General features: G+C 26.8%; 1 protein-coding gene across 1 annotated transcript in view; it reads left to right on the top strand.

Moving 5' to 3' along the window:
• LOC122507455 (iroquois-class homeodomain protein IRX-3) overlaps window positions 1-21,226 on the top strand; it is a 45,467-nt gene that overhangs the window by 3,640 nt on the left and 20,601 nt on the right. Inside the window, exons 2-3 of the mRNA XM_043620174.1 lie at window positions 16,140-16,622; window positions 20,249-20,361. Of these exons, the coding sequence (XP_043476109.1) occupies window positions 16,140-16,622; window positions 20,249-20,361 (596 nt within the window). The remainder of the gene's footprint in view (window positions 1-16,139; window positions 16,623-20,248; window positions 20,362-21,226) is intronic.

The following is a 21,226-nucleotide window of genomic DNA, read 5'->3' as shown; positions in this document are numbered from 1 at the left end:
AAAATTATCAGTTTAATCGACGGTTGGATTTATTGAAAGCATATTTGATTATAATGCGACGAATTTATATATCGTCGTGTATATTTAAAGATAGATGCTACTTCCTATTTGTACATCAATTCTATTTTATCATTTTACATACTATTCTATCCTGTTCTATTCTATTCCATTTACTTTTATCATTTGTTTACTTAAAAGTATCAAATAGCAACGAATTCAAATATTTGAATTAGATTACAATTTGATCAAAATTTTGGTATGTATTTGATGCAATTTGGTAACTATTTCATATAATTTGATATCAATTTCATCCAATTTGGTATCAATTTCATCCAATTTAATATCAATTTCATCCAATTTGGTATCAATTTGATTTAATTTGATACCAATTTCGTTTCAATTTGATACAAATTTGGTTTCAATTTGATAAATTAAAAAAAAGTGCTTCGATTTTATTCGAAATCCATAAACACTAAATAAATATATAAACACCTTATATAGAAATCGTGAAAAGAAGAATAACGAGACTGTGAATTTCATTACTTAATCGATCAGGTTAAGAAACGGAGTGAAAGTATATATACGTGAATGTTAAAATGAAAATTATGTGGACTTAACTTCTTAATCTGCGACTGGTGTAAGTACACACGAAAGACTCTGATTTCGTGCCGACGCAGCGAGTATAAGTTGATGTCAAGTTGAGATTATAAAAAAAAAATTAAAGTGCACGCAAACTGCTGCAAAATAGTCAAGAAAATAAAGTCCGATGAACAAAATTTTGTACTTTCTATCATCACATATCAATCTCCTTAAAGTTACATATATATATACACTGCAAAACTATTATCTTAAAAGTATATATACATATTCATTTAGCATGCTAATAAAGCATGAATATCACACGACTTATTATAAATCACTTTAGCTTTTGCAGCTCTTGAACGAGCTCTATACTCTTGGGTCTATTTATACATATATATAGTTTTGAGTTTCATTATATGGTTTTGTAGTTTAATTAAACTTGATTTTGAATTATTAATTAATAAAATAACAATTTTTGAAATAAAAAATAATATTTAGAAAAGAAAACTAAGAGAAGAAAAAAAAGAAAAGGAAAAGAAAAACAGAAAAGTAAAAGAAGAAAAAAGAAAAGAAAAAGAAAAACAATCGAAACAAACAATGAATGATTATAAAAATAAAAAATTCCTTCGCTATATAGATTTTTTTCGTTATAGACACATCAAGGCTAATAACACAATTATCAAAATGTTTGGCGTTAAATCAAATTTGTGAGAACATTGCGAAAATCAGTGTTCCGTTGGCAAACCTGAGGTTGGAAACCACGTGTCCTGACATGTTGCATAGGTAGACATACATATATAGTTTGCACATACCAGGTATAGTGCACACTGTGAGTATATGTATTGGCTCACCTATAAAGCCAGTGCTCGTTTCAAAATGGATGAAGCGTGCCGCTTAGTCCAATAATTACGTCCAACCATGAACGCTTCACCGAGAACATAACAAGGGAGATTTATATATGTACTTTTCCCTTGGACGCGTGTATAACTAAAAAAAAAAAATGTAAAAAGTCCCACTTTTTCTCTTTATACAAAGCGTAAAATCATGTCATTCTTATAAACTTTATTAGATAGCATCACTCTTTCTGAATTTTAACATTAATTTTATTCCCTTAAAATGGAAAAAGAAGATAAATTAATGGAGAACAGTGTAGAATGTTTTATTCACATACCACTGAGTGATAAGTTTAATTAGAATTTCTAGAGATGAATTATTATATTGAATTTATTAAATATATTATACAGTATAAATAAATATAATTAAATGTTATGTATAAAATATTTACACTGATAAATTTATACTAGTACAAAATATTTACACTGGTAAATTTATACTAGTACAAAATATTTACACTGGTAAATTTATACTAGTAAAAAATATTTACACTGGTAAATTTATACTAGTACAAAATATTTACACTGGTAAATTTATACTAGTACAAAATATTTACACTGGTAAATTTCTACAAGTCTAAAATATTTACACCGACTAATTTATACTACTCTCTAAATTTTAATTAGTAAAAATTTTTACTTATTTGAATTAGTGACTGACTTTTTGCTTTTGAATTAGTAAATTTTACTAATAAATAGTCATTTCCACTAATTAATTAGTAAAATTTACTAATTTAAAAGCTAAAAGTCAGTCACTTATTTAAATTTGTAAACATTTTTACTAATTCAAATTTAGAGGGTATTAAAATATATTTACACTTGGAAATTAATATTAGTGGAAAATTTACAACAGATTTAAGTCTTTTTTTATAAAAATGAAAACTGTAAGAAAAATCCTATTTCTAAATTTTATTAAATTCGAACCCACAACGCTTTTAAAGAAATAAAAAAAATATGAAGCAGAATTTACATTATTTTGACTTTAAATTCAATGGGCTAGAAGTTTTAAACTTTGAAATTAGTACATTTTTGTTATTTTTTAATAATAAACTTATTGTAAAAAAAGTTAATTTTGAACAATTGATTACTTTACAATACAATATTATTAAAATATTATTTTTACAATTACAGTAATTTTCAAAATTATTTGAAAATAATAAAAATTATGTTCATTTGAATAATTGGATATCTTTAACGAAACAAAATTTATAAATTATTTGCATTGTTACTGATCTGTAAGGAAAACTAAATTTTTTTTAAATTTATGTTCCCAAAGTACTAATAAAAATTTGAACATTTTTTACTTTCGTGAACGTTACATTTCCCTAAAATTTTCAACGTTTAAAATTCAAATGAACCTTGATATTTTTATTATTCCTTTAAATTTGAATTTTATTTTGCAAAATGTTGTTTTCTATAACTGAAAAAATTATTTTTAACTAAATAAATAATATTTTTCATTTGAGTTTAGTAATTTTTAAAATATATTGAAGTAGAAAAAAATATTTATTTCATTTAAACGTTCAAATCTTTGGAAAAGTGAAGTGTACGTTTGTGATCAACGAAAAAATATTTTCATAATCAAATTTTTATTTATAAAAAACACATTTTTTGTAATTTTTCTTTATCTATAATTTCTAAAAGAAATATTTTTTAATTAAAAAAAGTTAATTTTCCTTGTGAAAAATAAAATTTTTTCGTAAATTAATTTTAATAATTTTCTTTTCATTGTAAACGTTTTGAACTTCATCGACATCATTTTTTATAATGTTTGAATTAAAATTTCTGCTACTTCTTTTAATTATAGTATTTATTTAAAATTATTTTGTATATTAAAAAACTACCTACATAAAGAAAATTTTCTTCGTTTTTTTGGAAATAACTAAATTTGTAACTAAATTCGTAATATTATATATTATTTAATTTCATTTTAAAGGGCATATAATAAATAAATTAAATTAAAAATATTTATAAAAATTCTTAAAAAAATAAAAAATTATAAAAATTCTTTGAAAATAAAGTTTTCTCTTTAGTTTGAAAAAAAAATATAAATATTATGCCTTTACTTTTCAAAATCAATAATTCGAGTAAATGAATAAATAATTATTTCAGGATCGTGAAAGCATTACATATGTTGTAATGTATTTCGCATGATAAGTAAAATTGTGAAAAGTGATAATTGAAGTTTTTCATTTTCTAATTATATATTATCAAAAAAGTATTATCATTGAAAAATTGTATTTTACATTTTACTTTGAAAGAATAACACACGCAATATTTGTTCCTATCTTTATATTATATTATTCATATTTATATAAATATGAAAATATAATAAAATATATTTATTCTTCCATTTATTTATTTATTATATATTATTAATTATATTTTCATAGTTTATACCTTTATACAGATCAGATGAGGAAGTATGGGATTTTTTACTCCACAAATCAATATTATATTAAATTTTGTATGTTAACATGTTTTGTACAAATGTAATTTATATCTTTGATAATAATTACACACTTAAAAGTTGAAACATATTTAATCATTAATGAACGACAAATTGGTACTAGTTAGTCTTTTTCATTAGCCAAGAGGCAAATTTAAATTTTCGAAGCATTGCAGCAGTGCCTTTATAATGAACCGGTATTTTCAGTGGTATGTAACTAACTGTATGTTTTGCGTCCATTGAAACCAGTCAAACAGAGTGTACGTAAGGGCTTGTAGAACTTGTAAACTTATCGTTAATGACTATCGAACGTCTGTACATTTTTATTATCTACGGATGTATGGGCAAATGAGTGATAAGAATAAATGAGCATACAGAGTTAATGTTAAGCTAAAAAATTATTAAAATATTATACGAATAATAAAATATAGTTGGCTTGTTCGAAATTTCTTACTAACGAATTGAAAATTCAATGCAAACTTGAAATCAAATTCAAACCAAATTGAAAATAAATTGAAAATAAATTGAAAATACAAATTGAAAATACAAATTGAAAATATAAAATAATAATTCAATAAATAAAATACATTTCTTCGCTATTTTCACTGAATTTTTGCGGAATATCTTAAAATTAGACGCGCACTCAGATATTCATTGCAACTAATCCTTTGTGTCAGTCAGAATTTTAATTGAAATTAATTTTCATCGTTACTTTAGAAACGTGAATATTTTTCGACGCTCACTTTCCATTTAAATTAAGCAGAGAGTTGAATTGCTTATCGAAAAACTACTTATCGATTGTCGTTTTGTTTTATTCTTTCTCTTCTTTAGCCAGCATTTTATTCGCCACTAATTGGACGAATGCTTGCTAATGTCATTTGTCTCTCGCTTTCTCGCATACAGCAGATTTAAAAGACACTCATCCTCGTTTCAAGCGCGTCATTCTATTTTCGATTTTTACAACGTTTCTTTGTATATATACATCAGTTTACTTATATATACTTGAAACAAAGATTAGATCGAGAGATTAAAAATAAAATTTTACAAGTTGTACTTTAAAAGTTTCTTCTTTATAATCCTGTTTCTTTAAATATTCTTCACATCTATTTCTATATATATATAACATACAACCTTATAAAATTTATATATATTTTATTACATATACATAGTACTCTTTATCTATTTCATTTAAATTTAAAGTGTGTTTAAATTCTATAAATGATAATTAATGAATAATGAATTTAAGGCATGATCACTTTCTGCGGTTAGAGGGAATCAAAATCTCATTAATATACAGCCTACGCTATTAAAACGGTAGCGAGGCGAGCAAAAGACGTGTTGGAAGTTAGACCCATGTTCTTTAACTTAACTCTCGAGATCACATTCGTCTTATCTATCAATTTCTACTAGTGATCGCCGTTGAGAACCGCGCCTTTAAATCAGACGAGAAAATAAATATACTAAGTGAATTAGCACTTGTGTAATGCTTGGAATTTTAATTGTGAGAAACGAAAAATTAACGTCATTTATTTTTATACGCCTTATTAGTGCGAGAGAAAATACCATATCGAGTAAAACTGAAAAGAAACTCCAATAACAACTATGTACAAAAATGTTGTTAATTGTTTTTAAATCTAAATTGTTTGTTTCAATCCAAAGAAAGTAATACTTATTTCAATCCACTCTCTAAATTTCAATTAGTAAAAAATGTTTACTATTTAGTGACTGACTTTTTGCTTTTGAATTAGTAAATTTTACTAAAAATGTAGTAGAAATGACTATATTTATTAGTAAAATTTACTAAAAATTTAGTAGAAATTACTATTTATTAGTAAAATTTACTAAACATTTAGTGGAAATTACTATTTATTAGTAAAATTTACTAAAAATTTAGTGGAAATTACTATTTATTAGTAAAATTTATTAAAAATTTAGTGGAAATTACTATTTATTAGCAAAATTTACTAATTCAAAAGCAAAAAGTGAGTCGCACTACTTCAAATTAGTAAACATTTTAACAAATTTAAATTTAGAAACAAAATGTTGTTTATTTCACTCCAAAATAGTTTTAATCCAAAATGTTTTTTATTTCAATCCAAAGTGTTGTTTGTTTCAATCCAAAATGTTTTTTGTTTCAATCCAAAGTGTTGTTTGTTTTAATCCAAAGTGTTATTTGTTCGAATCCAAAATTTTATTCGTTTACAAATTCAAAACATTAAATTTTGTAAAATTTTAATTTTGAATGAATTTAATTAGAAATTTTAAAGAACTTGGATTTTTAAAAAATTTTAGAAATTCAAAGTCTTCTGAAATTTGTAAAAATTTTTAATATTATGTTGGATCATAAAAAAAATGGATTTATAAAAGAATTTTAGTTAAAAAACTAAAAAAAAAAAATTGAATTTTAGAGAAGTTACGAATGATTGCAGAAATTCAATTATGTTCCAATTTTTTTTAAATTTCTCGTCAAAATTTCAGTTATTTTCAAAAGTAATCAAATTCTTCTCCGAAATCCTATGTTCAAAAATTATAATAAAAATATTCTTCGCAAACTTTCAATTATTATCAAACATTTTCCTAAATTTAATGATTTTTGACAGATTTTCAATATCTAGTATTTTAATAAAGGTTTCCAAAAGAATTTAATTATTTAAAAAAAAATTCAATAAAATTCTTCGAAAACGTTTAATTATTTTCATAATTAATAGAATTTTTTTAGGAATTCAATTATTTTCATAAATACTAAAACTCATCTCAGAATTTTAATTATTTTTAATCACATTTTAATCAGATTCCTTAAAAAATGTAATTATTCCTATAATTTTATTAAAATTCGTCGAAAGAATTTAATTATTTAAAATTTGTTGATAAAATTCTTTATGAGAATTCAATTTTAAGAAACATTTAAGTATTCAATAAATTATTTATTTTTGTATGTAAATAAAATTCGAATCCTCGTAAAATTTTCTAATAAAACTTGATTGAAAAATGAATTTTAATTAAAATTTTAGATAATAATTGAACATTAAAAGCATTATAATGAGCCTAAAATGCTGAACGTTGAAATGAACGAAATTTATTTATTTCTTCTTTAATTTAAATATTTATTACAATAATTTTTTGTCGATATAAAAAAAAATAATTATAAACTTTCTAAGTGTAAAATTTGATTTTTTAATTTTTATTGCGAACAGTAATTTATAAAAATATTTCTAATAAAAAGTGTTTCGTTTATTTCAACGTTCAAAACTTGTGGATTATGGATTATATCATGATTTTTTAGAAATAATTTAATTTTAAAATATTTCAAATTAAAATCTTTGACAAACTGATTCAAAAGTCAATCACTAATTCAAATTAGTAAATAATTTTTACTAATTCAAATTTAGAGAGCAATTATTTCTAATTTTTATTTTCTAATATATATTTAATTGAAGAATTTCCGAATAATCAAAATTTTGCTATAGTTCGTAAAATTGAATTGTAAACAAATGGATTTGAAAAATCTCGAAGAACTTTTTCAAAAATTTTGATTTAAAGAAGAATTGTAGTTAAAAATTTTGGAAAATAATAATTCAATTGAAATGATAAAAATAATTTTGAAGAAGTTACAGTAACAAAATGAAACAAAATAATTTTGATTCAATAACAATTACTTGTAATCCAATTATGAATCCAATTAATTAATTAATCCAATTAATGATAAAATATTTATTTTAAATAAAACTATTGGGAAAAAGTTAAAATTTTGCCTGGAAATCATAGTGAAAAGTCAGGGAAAAACAAAATTAAATTTTTATGGCCACCCTGCACTGAAAAAAAATTATTTGATTCAAATAACCGATTAATTGACTATTTGTCAGTTAAATACTTACTTGAATTAAATGATATTTATTAGAGTCAATTAAATGGTTCAATTCATATTTAAACCAATAATTTCAGTATTTGAAGCAAATACTGTTTAATTAAGTTCAATAAATATTATTACAAGCAAATACTATTTAATCAAGTTCAATAAATATTATTTGATTCAATTAAATATTTAATTGCTAATAGTCAAGTAATAGGTTATTTGAATTAAATAAATTTTTTTTCAGTGTGTATTTGTTTCGAATCATATAGATCCCCAAGGGAAAATAAAAGAAATAAAAATAAAAATTTTGAAAATAATAATGAAGTACATGACTTTCTCTTATATAATGAAGTAATTCCTTTTTGTTACACAAATATGTAAAATGATTCTCGCGGGCTTATTTAACGAACCATAAGTTATTTTCATTGACAAGTCTCTTAGCGTAAAAATTATGAATGGCCAACGTAATAATGCAAGCTGTTTGCAAACGTGTTGTGTATAGGTTAGGTGGATACAATTTACCGGTATATATAGTAAATGTCGGCAGTTAACGCTATTTCGCTTGCTGACTCGGTGGTACTTGATCCACACGCTGACTCAGATCCGCCCTCACCCCCCTTTCCTCTTTACAATTTCTCATCTGATTCTCACCTTCTTCTCGCTAAAGCGCACAGGCATTCTCTCTATATACCTTTAAAGCAGCCTTGTGATATTTTACACGAATTTAAATATAGATAAAATAACCATATAGTAAACAGCACAGTAAATAGTACAGTAAATAGTACAATAAATATAAACATTATATAATAAATGGAAAAATTACCAATTAGCCTTTGCAGTATTATCTATTAATACATCGAGGAAAAAAGATTATGATCGCACAGCCTCTATATGTATAATCTATGCAAAAATCTATGACATTTATCAGATCAAGTTGGTGTTTTTATTGGTTAGTATAACTGCATGTTAATGCAATCAGAAAATAGGTAATACACTAATTGACTTTTACAGTTATTTGAATACTAGAGGTGTGTATGTTACCTGTTATACAAAGTAGTTAACACCAGCTTGTATTTTTCCGTGAAAATTATTCTTGTAGTGTATTAAATATGAATTAATCGAATATGTTAATTAACTTTTTTCGCGTGAGGAAAATGTTGTTTTACTTGTTAGACTGAAAAATTTTGACAGTTGGCCTTAATATCTTCGTAGTAAATATTTTTAAAAGGTTTCCTCTTAATTAGCAGCTTGTACATAATTTTTAATCATAACTCAATTAATCTTTTCGCCTTCGATTTTTTCCAAAACGTGTTTTTCTCGTCGATCTTAGTTCAATTTTCTTTCTCTTTATTTCTCTTTTTTTCAAATGTTCCTCTTTTTCTCTTTTTTCTTTCTCTTTTTTTTAAATCTCTCTCTTTCCTTTCAAACCTTTCTCTTCAAATCCAGAAATAGTATAAAATCTGCCCAAAAAAGTAAAATGAGTCAAACAGTTTTGGTTTTAGTATAAAAATTTATAGAAAAAACAGTACTCGCCATTTTTTTCTACAACGTAACATTTAAAAGAGAAATTCAGTATAAAGAAGCAATGCATTTAAAATTAAAAGTTTTAAAAGAAAAATTAACAAAGTTTTTCGTATTGTATGGGGCGATTTGAAAGATTACACTACAAAGTAATAGCGGTTGGAATTGTATTTACGACAGAAATAGCAAATAACATATACATAAGCCATTGTTCTTCATAACTCCATTACTTATCACATACAAAGAAATTGCAATATTGAATGTCAGAATACACACTGATTAAAAATTTATATAAATGTCCCCCGATAAAGATCAAAATACTTCGTGGACTTTTTTCGAAAAAATGTGTAAATATATAAGCATAATAATATTCCAAGCAATCTAGAGACAAAAGTCTGTCTTTATTTATAAATATTTCGAAAAATTCAATACATAATAGTAACACATTTCTGATTGTTCATCACACATCAACTACTTTTATAATATTGAAAGAAAATGAAATGAAATAGAAAACAGATTAGAACTAGAAAACGAAAAATTAATATCCACCCAAAACATTCTAAATTTGAAATATATGTTTAATGTTGCGAGAAATATAAATCTTTTTATTTGAATGGAAAATGTGATTATGATAGGGGTAGTTTTGTGTATTTCACAAGAACGGAGAATAAATGAGTGTATGCGGTTGGGAATTGGAAAAATATTATAAATAAGTGAAAGCGATGACTGTGTATACTAAAATGGTCCATCAATCTGGGCAGAAGTCAATATTGACTTGGTTGGGCCTCGTTGCAAAGAGGGCATTATCGGTACACATAAAGAGGGACCCGGTCCCTTTCACCTTTTTTAGTCACAGGACACGCGTGACAAATGCTCCGAATGCAAACATTGGTGCATCTGTGTCTACAGGGCATAACCTATAAGCTCACTAGATCCTCTTTCGTATTTGTATGTGCATATTCCAGATCCCACTGCTCAGAACTCGACCTCCAAAGTATCTCTCTCGGATTAAATTCCACCGTTTAAGCTCAAATGCGATTTACCCCCATTATTTATTACTATTTTCTCTTTTGTCTTTTCTTTCACTTTTCATTCTTATTCCCCTGTCAAAACATCAATTCATCTCCGTAAAATACACACAACATTGTAAAATATTTGTCACTCGATAATATTTGTCACTCTGGGTGATAATTTTAAGAAATGAACAAAAAATTATATAATTGTAAGTAGCCAAGAAGGGATCATAGTGCAAAAGTAGATCAGTTATTCTATTTTCGAACTGAATTGTTAATTTTGTTAATTTTATTAATATACAATTCATAACCGAAAAGATACACAGGAAGTAATGTGCATGCTAATGAAATGTTAGACGCATTATAACGAATGATATGCGTAAAATGATAAACTCAGCGAGTAATAGTCGTGAGTACGAAGGAAAACGAGGAATAACAAGTCGTAGTTGGAGAATATATATGTATAGCAGTAAAGAATGAACGCAATTATTGCGACTTTTATACAATAGGCTCCGCGTGGTGCGGAACAGGACTTGAATAATATGAAAAACATGAACAGAATTCTATTACCGAGGAATACATATAGAGAATGCGAAAACCTAATTAGTATCGATGACCACCGTCTACTATATAAATGCAACAACACCTAGGAACTTGTAGAAAATTATCCTGAAATACTATATATCCATACGAGACTTGACTCGCATAGCAGTCTTTGCTACCTTCAAAAAACTAATATTGCCTCGTTTGGCTCGCTCAACGAATGATCGATCATCGAGAAAAACTTGCCCACTTGCAGTTATATATATATACATGTATAAAATGTTTATACATTGATACTCGCGCCTGCCTACCGTCCACCGTATACAAAAATATATTTATCTAATTTCAGAAATTTTTAAAGATTCAGTTTTAAAATAATGTAAATTAATATTTAAAATAGTTTTGTTCACTCATTTAAACAAATTTATGGAAATATTTTTTTTTAAATATATTATATTCATTGTTTGTATTTGCGACTCTTGGATTGGCAAATGTTTTCTTAAACGAGGGAAATTGTTTATCATAATTTTTGATGATTTTAAAGTAATTGGCATTGATTGAAGTATAATTGGCACTTTTGTAATATTGTTTTTAAAAACAATTTTCATTCAACTCTTTCGTTAATTCGAGTATTTTTTAGTTTATATAGGCCTTTTTTAATTTTATAAAAAGTTATTCAATATTTTGGTGTCAATTTCAAAAATTTTGGAGATCATACAAATATCAATAATCTTGCAAATCTGGTTCGACGAAAGAAAGAAGCAATAAAAAAATATTTTGATTGACCGCAAGAATGCGTGAATAAAATCGTGACCTGCGAGAAAAATGAATCTTGAGAAATGAGAAGCATTTTTTCCGCATGAATAAGTGACACATATCCCTTTAACGAAAATAGCTCCTGCTTGGATACATCCTCATGGGAATCATGGTTCTCTTTTTGAGAAAGAGAGAGAGAGAGAAAAAAAGAGTGTAATTCTGAGAGAAAGAGTCCTGAAAAATCGTCCACTCAACTCTGGGAAGTGTTTTCGGATACTTCCTTGATCCAATATATAGACGTGTATATCTAGAGCAAAAGTAAAGCTCAAACAGCTGCTCCGAAGAACGTATATATAGATGAGTATTCCGGTTTTATGCACTTCGACACGATATACCATGTGTGCTTCCTTCTGCGAGAGGGGCAATTAGCAGCACCAAGAAACAAACAAGCGAATGTACGAGCTAATGCGTCGATATATATCGGAGAGAGAGAGAGAGGAGAGCTCACCTCGTTAGAATAATAATTATTGCTTTCTTGGGTTGCGCGATGTGCCAGCACTGGTTCTTGATATTGCCGCGCATGCATTGCCATTGCAACTAGGTGTTTGCTGCTTGAGAGTGATATAGTTGCCGGTTTGCTACCGGCCCTGATGCGATCTCTACGTGTAAGTCAGCTCTCGACACTCTCTCCTTCTTAGCGTTTTTTTCCTTTTTCATTTTTTCTTTTACTCTTTTTGCCTCTTTTTTCTCCCTTTTTCTACTTTTTTTCCTTTTTCACTTTTTTCGCCTTCTTTCAACAACTTATAAGAATAGTATTATAAAACGAAGAAATCAATTACTCCGACGACGTTAAGCTTCAAGAAAATCTTCAGTTTTAAAACGTAAAAAGCGCAGTTACTGATTCAAATCAGTAAAAATTTAACCTGATTCAGATTTAGAGAGTAGTTTTCAACGCCGATCGTCGACGCTAACTTCAGGGACATTTTTTCTTCTTCTTTCTCTTTCTCTCTCTATTTTTTTTTATTTCTATCGTCTGCCTTTTCTCAACTCCTTTTCTTCTTCTGGCTAAGCCTTGAATTATGGCCTACGGGTCACTCGCAACACGCTTCGTCGTTTAACCCTCATACCGATCTTGAATACTGAAATGCATTCCCGGCGGTTACCTTTTGTATTTCCGTGGTGGTAACGCACCTCGACTTCTGCAAAGCAACGAGAAATTTTATCGTAACATCGCGCTATCGATCTTTTACCCTCTTTCAAAGAGTTGGTGCGGAATCGTTCGATCAAGGAGAGAGAAAAAGAAGAAAAAAAAATCTTACAAGTTTACCTGCAATCGTGTTTCCTTTTGACGAACACGACTTTGGCTTCCTCACTTATTGATTCGCAAATTTACAATAACTTTTGTATAAAGAAAAAATTTCTATTCTTTTTTTTTTTGTTCGAAACCTTACATGCTTTTATTATTTGTGAAGCCATTTTTTGTTTTACATTTTTAAGTGTAACGATGAGTCTAAAACCATGTAAGCAAGTCAAAGCCTGTTACGTTTGGGATTTTTAATATCGATTCATTTTAAACGTTTTCTTCTAAACCTAGACTTAAAAAATCAAAATTTTAATTTTCATTATTGGAAAAATCTTAAATTAAAGCATTTAAAAAATTTGAAAAATTATTATAACTATTCAGCCACGAATTATATATATCAATTCAACGATTAACAAGTGTGTGGAAAATAATCAGAATAAAATCGCAATCGCAAGGAATTCACGTAAATCTGTTTTACCAAGCTTCATTAAATTTATAGTGCTCGCTTGATTATTATTTAAAGTCAAATCAACTCTTGGTTAATCATTTCTTAAAAACCACTTTCAACCGCATTAAATGACTACATTTAATTGCCCGTTGATTTTTCGATTTTATTGCTACTTTTATCTTATTAAATCTTCATTACATCTATCTTCATAAACTTATAATTTTATTTTCACCAACTAACTTCTGATTTAACCTGGAATTCAACATAAATAATTAAGTGAATATACTTTTAAATGCAGCGCGCAACATATATTTGATTGTGTGCGACGACGACTAATAAAAAAGAATAAAAAATACTTAGTAGTTTTATAGGCTCTTAAGAGAATATTTCTTGAATCGTAAAAAATTAATTTTCATACACATAAAAGAGATATATACTCCAAAAAAAAAACACGAAAGTCAGTTGTACTTTTATGTGAAATTAATATTTGATGTTAGTTATAAAAGATATGATTTTATCATTTTCTTTTGACATCAAAGATCAAACATTTAGTTTCTTATGGTTAATTTGGAAAAACTTTAATGTAAACATTACTGGGAGAACTTAAACTTACTGGGACTTGGGAGAATCAATTAATTTTTGTTAATTTGGGTTCAAAAATGAATCTCAATTTGGGATGTATTCAAAAATGAAGATATGATTTTGGTTCAGTTTTGAACATTCTTGGTTTAATTAAGAATGAATCGAGGTGTTTTTTAAAATTACTGAATGTTGCAGTGAATTACGACGGGGGAGGTGTTTTTATTACTTTTATTAGCACCCACTGACGTCAATCTCGTCGTTAAAACTCAGCACCTTACACCGTGTAACTGATGGCAATGCGAGCCGACTGCAACACTCATATACATGCTTTCCTGTTTATACTCGAATGCATATATGTGTGGGTAGAAATTCGTCGATCCCTTCGCTTCGCACGTCCTGCGACAGTTGGTTCTCGAATTCGCAGCAACGACACGCATTAACGCGGCACCACAATGTACACACACAAATACACGTATTGCAAGAGCTGTCACATCATTTTCTACACCAATGTATACACCAATACATGTAGTAACAGATGCACCAATACATCCAACAACAGATGCACCAACACAACCACCAACAGATGCACCAACACATCCACAAATTTATGCACCAACACTTAAATATATTAGATGTATGTACACAAAAATGTACACACAGACACGGTACTCAAATTCAAAAATATGTTTGGGTCTTCCACACACAGGGCCTCTGAGTTTGTTTAAGGCCTGAAAAGAGCAAAGGCAAGCGAAAGGCACTCAAGCCGCTAATCTATTTAGCCGTAGTGTTTGATATGGAATTAATGAGGCTATAGGTATTATGTCCAAACTTAGGTGGGGTTTCCCTTTCTGGGAGGAGAAAAATAATGCTGACTGATATTCAGTCGCTACTAGATGCGTGTAAAGGGAGGGGAAAAAATCCTTCTTTTCGCAACAGCTGCCTCTTGAAAAATCCTGATAGGTTGCTGCTGCTGCTTTGCTCCCCGATGAGTTATATTAACAAGTCATAATATTAGTTCACATCATCAGTACTTATGTATTAAAACTGGATCAGTTTTTCGACAAGCTTTCGCCTATACATGATGTCACATTTAATACTTTTCTCACTGTCATTTCAATTCTTTAGACAAATACAATTTATTCTTTTGTATGCAGAAATTTACTAAAATGTTATTTCTTTCAACAGAAAATAGAACAGAGAAAGTAGAAATCAGTTTTTAAGTATAAATATTAAATACTTTTGACAATAAAGATACAACTGTTGTAATCATTAAAAATAATATCGTACAGATTTGATTACTATAAATTATTAATTTGGATTTTTTCGGAACAAATTTCAAAAAACGTATATGTTTACAATACACTTTCTGTCAAGGTACACACTATTAACTATATAGTAAAAGAATTTATCTGATACCCTAATGGACATTTCTAATTCTCCCCATAATGACCCTACTTTAACACTAATTACATAGATTATAGACTTAAATTTTCGCGAGCGTATCAACTTTGTATTGCCCTTTTTGCTTCAGCATATAATAGAGTGTAAATTATTGAGTACAGATATATAGTAAGTACGCTATGCAGTGCAATATACACACAATTATACCCTCAATATTAAACATATACTCAAAACTTGTGTTTTAATTAAAAAAAGAAGCGGAATATATTGTTTGATACAAGCGGAAGATATTAAAATAAACATTTTTATTAAAGAGTGTGATAAATGAGCATTTTTATATATGGAGTAAAAGCAAAGTTTAAACACTGAATTTTATTTTATAAATTTATCTGATTCATTCGCACTTATTAATCCACATATTACACCTCCGACATTATATATAAAATACACACATTGCGTGTTAATTTTTTTTTCCATGTATTCTTGTGTACGATGGCTCTTTTGCATTTATAATAATGCAAAAGTCCATTAACATTCTTATAATATACATATAATGCGCACACTTTAATTGCCCTATTGCAATATTCCGCAATATATTTATTTGGGGTAATGATATGCTGCATTTCCCTCAACGTTATGCAAATTACCATTAAAAATATATTATTTATAAAACGTACCGTACGCTATCGAAAATTAGTTGAAGAATTAATTTATAGTTTGTAAATACCTACTATAACAAATTACTAACAAAATGATAATTTTTGAATAAAGTGTGTAAATTTTGTTTGATTGCAGTGTCCTGTGACAGTGAGTACATCGTCATTGGCGTCATCGCCATCGCCGGCATCGGCGCCAATTTTGAGCGTTAGTAGTGCATCTTCGTTAGGAAGCGGCGTTGGTGTGAATCATCCATTAAGTAATCCTAGTTTACAAACCGCAAGAATGGCTGTGACGAGTGCAGTGGTCCGACCTCCCGGAAGTCCAACGACATCCGTGAGTCCATCTCAACCCCACCCGCCGCCGTCGGCTGGTGGTCCAGCAGGTGGAAGATGTTGTGACACTGGTAGACCAATTTATACGGATCCATTGACGGGAAACACTGTTTGCTCTTGTCAATATGAACTTCTTGGTGGTTACCAAAGACTCGGTGCTCTTCCTACCACGGCACTTTCAATGTATACTGCACCTTATGCCGCGGCGGCTGCAGCTGCAGCATCCGAGGGGATGGCTGCCTATTTTCCCGGATTGGCTGAACAGGGCCACTTCTACTCCCCCACTGTGAGTTTTCTTTCGACGATTAAATTTATTCCTTATCCGCACTCTTTTCTTCAGTTCTTTTTATTTTTCTTTCCATCTTTTGTTTCATCTTTTCTTTTCTTTTCTCTCTTCTTTCACTTTCTTTATAATTCGTAATTTTTAATTTTATTTCACTTTGAAATTTTTTCAATTTTTGTTTATTATTAATTATATAGAACCGTGTGCAGGGTTCGAACTAGTGAAAGTATTTAAAAATACGGATAATATATACTGATAAAAATATAACCAGTCCGAGGCAAATAAGAAAACATTTCACTTAAAACTATAAATTAAATTTTTTAATAACTATAAAACATGAAGATATCGATAACTCCGAGTCGATACTCGGAGTGATCGATTTCTTCTTGTTTTATAATAATTAAACATGGTCCAGAGATAAAATAATCATTTTATATTATAAGAATATTGTACTTCTTCAAAATTATTTTCATCATTTCAATTCAATTATTATTTTCAAGAATTTTAAAAATTTTTTAAAATTCTTCTTTTTTTTATTCAATTTTACGAAATTTCAATTATTTGTAAATTCTTCAATTAAATATGTATTAAAAAATAAAAACTTCAGAAATATCTAAAATTTTAACAGAAATTCATTTTTAAATCAATTTTTTTTAGAAAATTCTACTAGAATTATCAATTATTATTTAAATAAAAAAATAAATAACTTATTGAATAATTGAATGTTTCTTAAAATTCAATTTCCATAAAGAATTTTATCAAATTTTTTTAAATAATTGAATTCTTTAGACGAATTTTAGTAAAATTAGGAATAATTACATTTTTCAAGAAATTCGATTAAAATTATAATTTATATTAAAAGATTAAAACTAATTGAAATTCTGCGATGAATTTTATTATTTGTGAAAATAATTGAATCCCTAAGAAGAATTTTATTATTTTTGAACAATAGTTCATTTCGGAATATTATTACTTATGAAAATAACTGAATTTCTGCAATAATTTGTAACATCTGCAAAATTAAATTTTTTTTAGTTCTTTTAAATAAAATTCTTCTATAAATGCATTATTTTTAATATTTTTTGAAAAAGTTCTTTGAGAATTTTCAAATTCATTTGTTTATATTTCAATTTCACAAAATTTCAATTATTCGTAAATTCTTCAATTAAATATATATGTATATTATTAGAAAATAAAAACTTCCAATAAAAAAAAAATTCAACTAAACTTTTTCTAAAAAATTAATTCTACCAAATTGTTACAGTTAAAAGTATGAAAAAATCAGATTTTCAAAAGATTTCAATTTGAAACGTTTTCAAAATTTAATTATTTCTAAAAATTCACGCCATAATGCTTTTAATATTGAATTATAATCTAAAATTTTAACTGAAATTTATTTTTAAATTAATTTTTTCTAGAAAATTCTACTAGAATTCAATTATTTAAATACAGAAAACAATAATTTATTGAATAATTGAATGTTTTTTAAAATTGAATTAAAATAATTAAAAATAATTGAAATTATGCGATGATTTTTATTATTTATGAAAATAATTTAATCCCTAAAAAGAATTTTATTATTTACGAAAATAATTGAATCCACGTGAAAATTTTATAAGTTATGAAAATAATTGAATTGCGAAGAAATTTATAAAATTAAAAATAAAATCTAGTACGAAAATAAATATTGATTTCAATATAATGTTGGTTACATAATTAATTACCTTAATGCGAAAAGTTTGTTAGTTTTCGTTTAGCATATTCTATTTTATTTCTCAAACTAAATTCTCATTTTGAACATTAATAAAGTTAATTCAATCTATTTATTGTTCATAAAAAACAAGTGTCTACGAAAAAAAAATTACCGAGGACACTAAAAAGCTTTATGGATTCTGTTCTTTATAGAATTTTAATTTTAAAACAAGAAGAAAGCTTCTAGTGAACAACTAATTCTAAATATTAAAGCCGAATCTAAATATTTTTAATTGATCTGAAAATTAGAGAATAATTATTTTCCATTACTTGAATTACTTGAATATTAGAGTAACTATAACAATAATAATAATATAATAAGCAAACAAATTATGTAATAATAATGTCAATGGACAAAAATTAATTTCATCTTGAGAAAAAAAAATCTTCCGCATTCTTGGATTAAATTATACACTCAAACAAATAATAAAAGAAGAAAAGAACACGAAACTTGTTACAATTTTAACAGTTTGTTAAATAAATTGACGAAATTAATCAACAAAATGTTATTGAATACGATTTTTAAATCTCAAGAATTTATTTATTGTTCACGCACAAATATCAACACGTGTCATTTCTTGTAATCGAAAGTTATGACCAAATATGAAAAATATTTTTATAAAATTCATAAATTATTGTACAAGATTATTCATTGGTAATAAAATTGCATTGGTATGAGTTTTTAAATATTTTTTAAACAAAACACACGCAGCTTCCTCTTCTCTTTTTCTTGTATTTTTATTACCTTCGTTACTTATTATATTATTATAATTATTTCTACTGTTATCATTAATTAATAATATAATTATTTTAATATTATTTTTACGGTTGTTTATTAATTCAATTATATTACTTTAAATACTTTACTTTTTTGAACTCTCTTATTTTAAATTTAAATATATTTAAATAAATTTTTATATATTTTTTATAACTTTTTTGCAATAAACTATATTATAGAAAATTTATCATTTTTTTGATAAAACAGTTTCAAACAGTTTTAAAAAGTTTTACAAAGTTTCAGAAAGTTTTAAAAAATTTTAGTAAGTTAAAAAAAATTTAAAAAGGTTTTCTAAACATGACGATTAATGAAAATTAAATTAACGATCTCTAAAAGGTGGAAAATATGTAAGAAAAATTATTCTTTTTTCAAAAGCAAATTTTCTGCAATGTTTTCTAAAAAAAAAATATTTTTTTAAGCAGTTGCTTGAAGAGTATAGGAAATAATATTCACAATTCGAATAAAGTTGAGATGTTATCATTTCTAATAATCATAAGTGTTAAAAACGCGGTGACTGTCGTTCAAATACAGAGGTTATCGGACCACACAAAAAGCCGATGAAATTATATGCCGTACAGCATTTATTATGAATCCGTTCGTTTTAAAGGAGCATACAGAGGGAACACTGTCATGGCGCGCACTGATGCTTTTTTGTTATCGAGTCGTTAACGATCGAATTTACGACAGTCCTTTACCCGCGCTCACACAAGATCACGAAATAAGAAAGAGAATATTCTTTTCATATTCTTTAGACTTTCTTTTGTCTCTTGTTTTTTCTCTTCTTTTTTTCCTTTTTTTTTTGCTCTCATCTTGGCTCGAGTGCAATTATTTTTTTTCTCAAATTATTTCTCAACTGAAATTATTTTTTTCTTAAATTATTCATTCTCAACTGAAATTATTTTTTTCCTAAATTAATAATTTTTTTTATCAAAAATAAATATAATTCTTTAAATTTTTTTAAATAGAAATTTGTTCTATTTAGCTTCAGTCTGAGATCAAAGGAAATTCTCACAAATAAATTGTTTCCTAAAACCTGAATATTTATTCAAATTTTTCAGAGGGAAATTAAATTTTTCTAAATTGAAAAAATATGTTTCAGGCCACAGGATTGGATCTCAAAGAAAATCTAGGCGCTGGTGCAGCGGCATGGCCTTATCCATCGGTTTATCCGCATCCGTACGAAGCTGCATTTGCGAGTTATCCCTTCAGCGGGTAAGTGAATAAATCCACCTAACCATGATTAATGTAACATTTCACTACAACGATACATTTTTCAAAATCTCAACTCGGATTTTATGCTTTCTCGCACATTTGCAAATTCCAAATAAAATAACGAATCCGCAGTGGCAGGAGAAATTAAATATTCATTCAAATATACATATATTTTGCTAAAAGAGAGAAATTATTTTTAAAATAATTGAAAGCTTTCATGCCTTATTGCTTCGTACACGCAGTGATATCACGAGGTTCCCGAATGAACCCGAGCTGTTTATCTCCCAAGAAATAATTAATTCTTCATAAATCATTCAACTTGAGCGTTTACTTTTTTATATCACATTTATATATGCATATAACATATAGCAAACCTTTAATTGATTCAAAATTAGTCCCTCATTGAATTTTAAACTCGAGCTTTTATATTTTCAAAAAACGAAATTTTAACCTTTTAAAGAAAAAAAGCAGGGTCTAAGATAATAATAATATTAAAAGTAATTTTCTTCTGAAGTTAAAGTCTTCTGAATTTAAAATATTACTTTATTGACAATTTTATTTAATTTCTTTCATCATTTTTACAAACAGAAAAAATGTAATTGACAAATAAAAAAAAAAAGAAAATCAATGTGAATTATTAACAAAAAGAAAAAAGTCGACAAAATTAAGTGTTTTAAAAAATCTACGTGTTAAGTGAAGGCGACAAATTATTTTTAATTGGCTTTTCCCTCTCATTAGAAAAGTGTTTTTTTTTTTCTTTCAACATTTTTAAGTGACAATTATTTTCATTAGTTTGAAAATTGAAATAATTGCTCAGTGGCTAGGCGCAATTTCGAGTTTAAATAACTTTTACGGATGGCATGGA

Source organism: Leptopilina heterotoma, unplaced genomic scaffold (assembly GCF_015476425.1).
Source record: "Leptopilina heterotoma isolate Lh14 unplaced genomic scaffold, ASM1547642v1 Lhet_114, whole genome shotgun sequence".
Lineage (NCBI taxonomy): Eukaryota > Metazoa > Arthropoda > Insecta > Hymenoptera > Figitidae > Leptopilina > Leptopilina heterotoma.
This window is presented reverse-complemented; position numbering and strand designations above follow the sequence as displayed.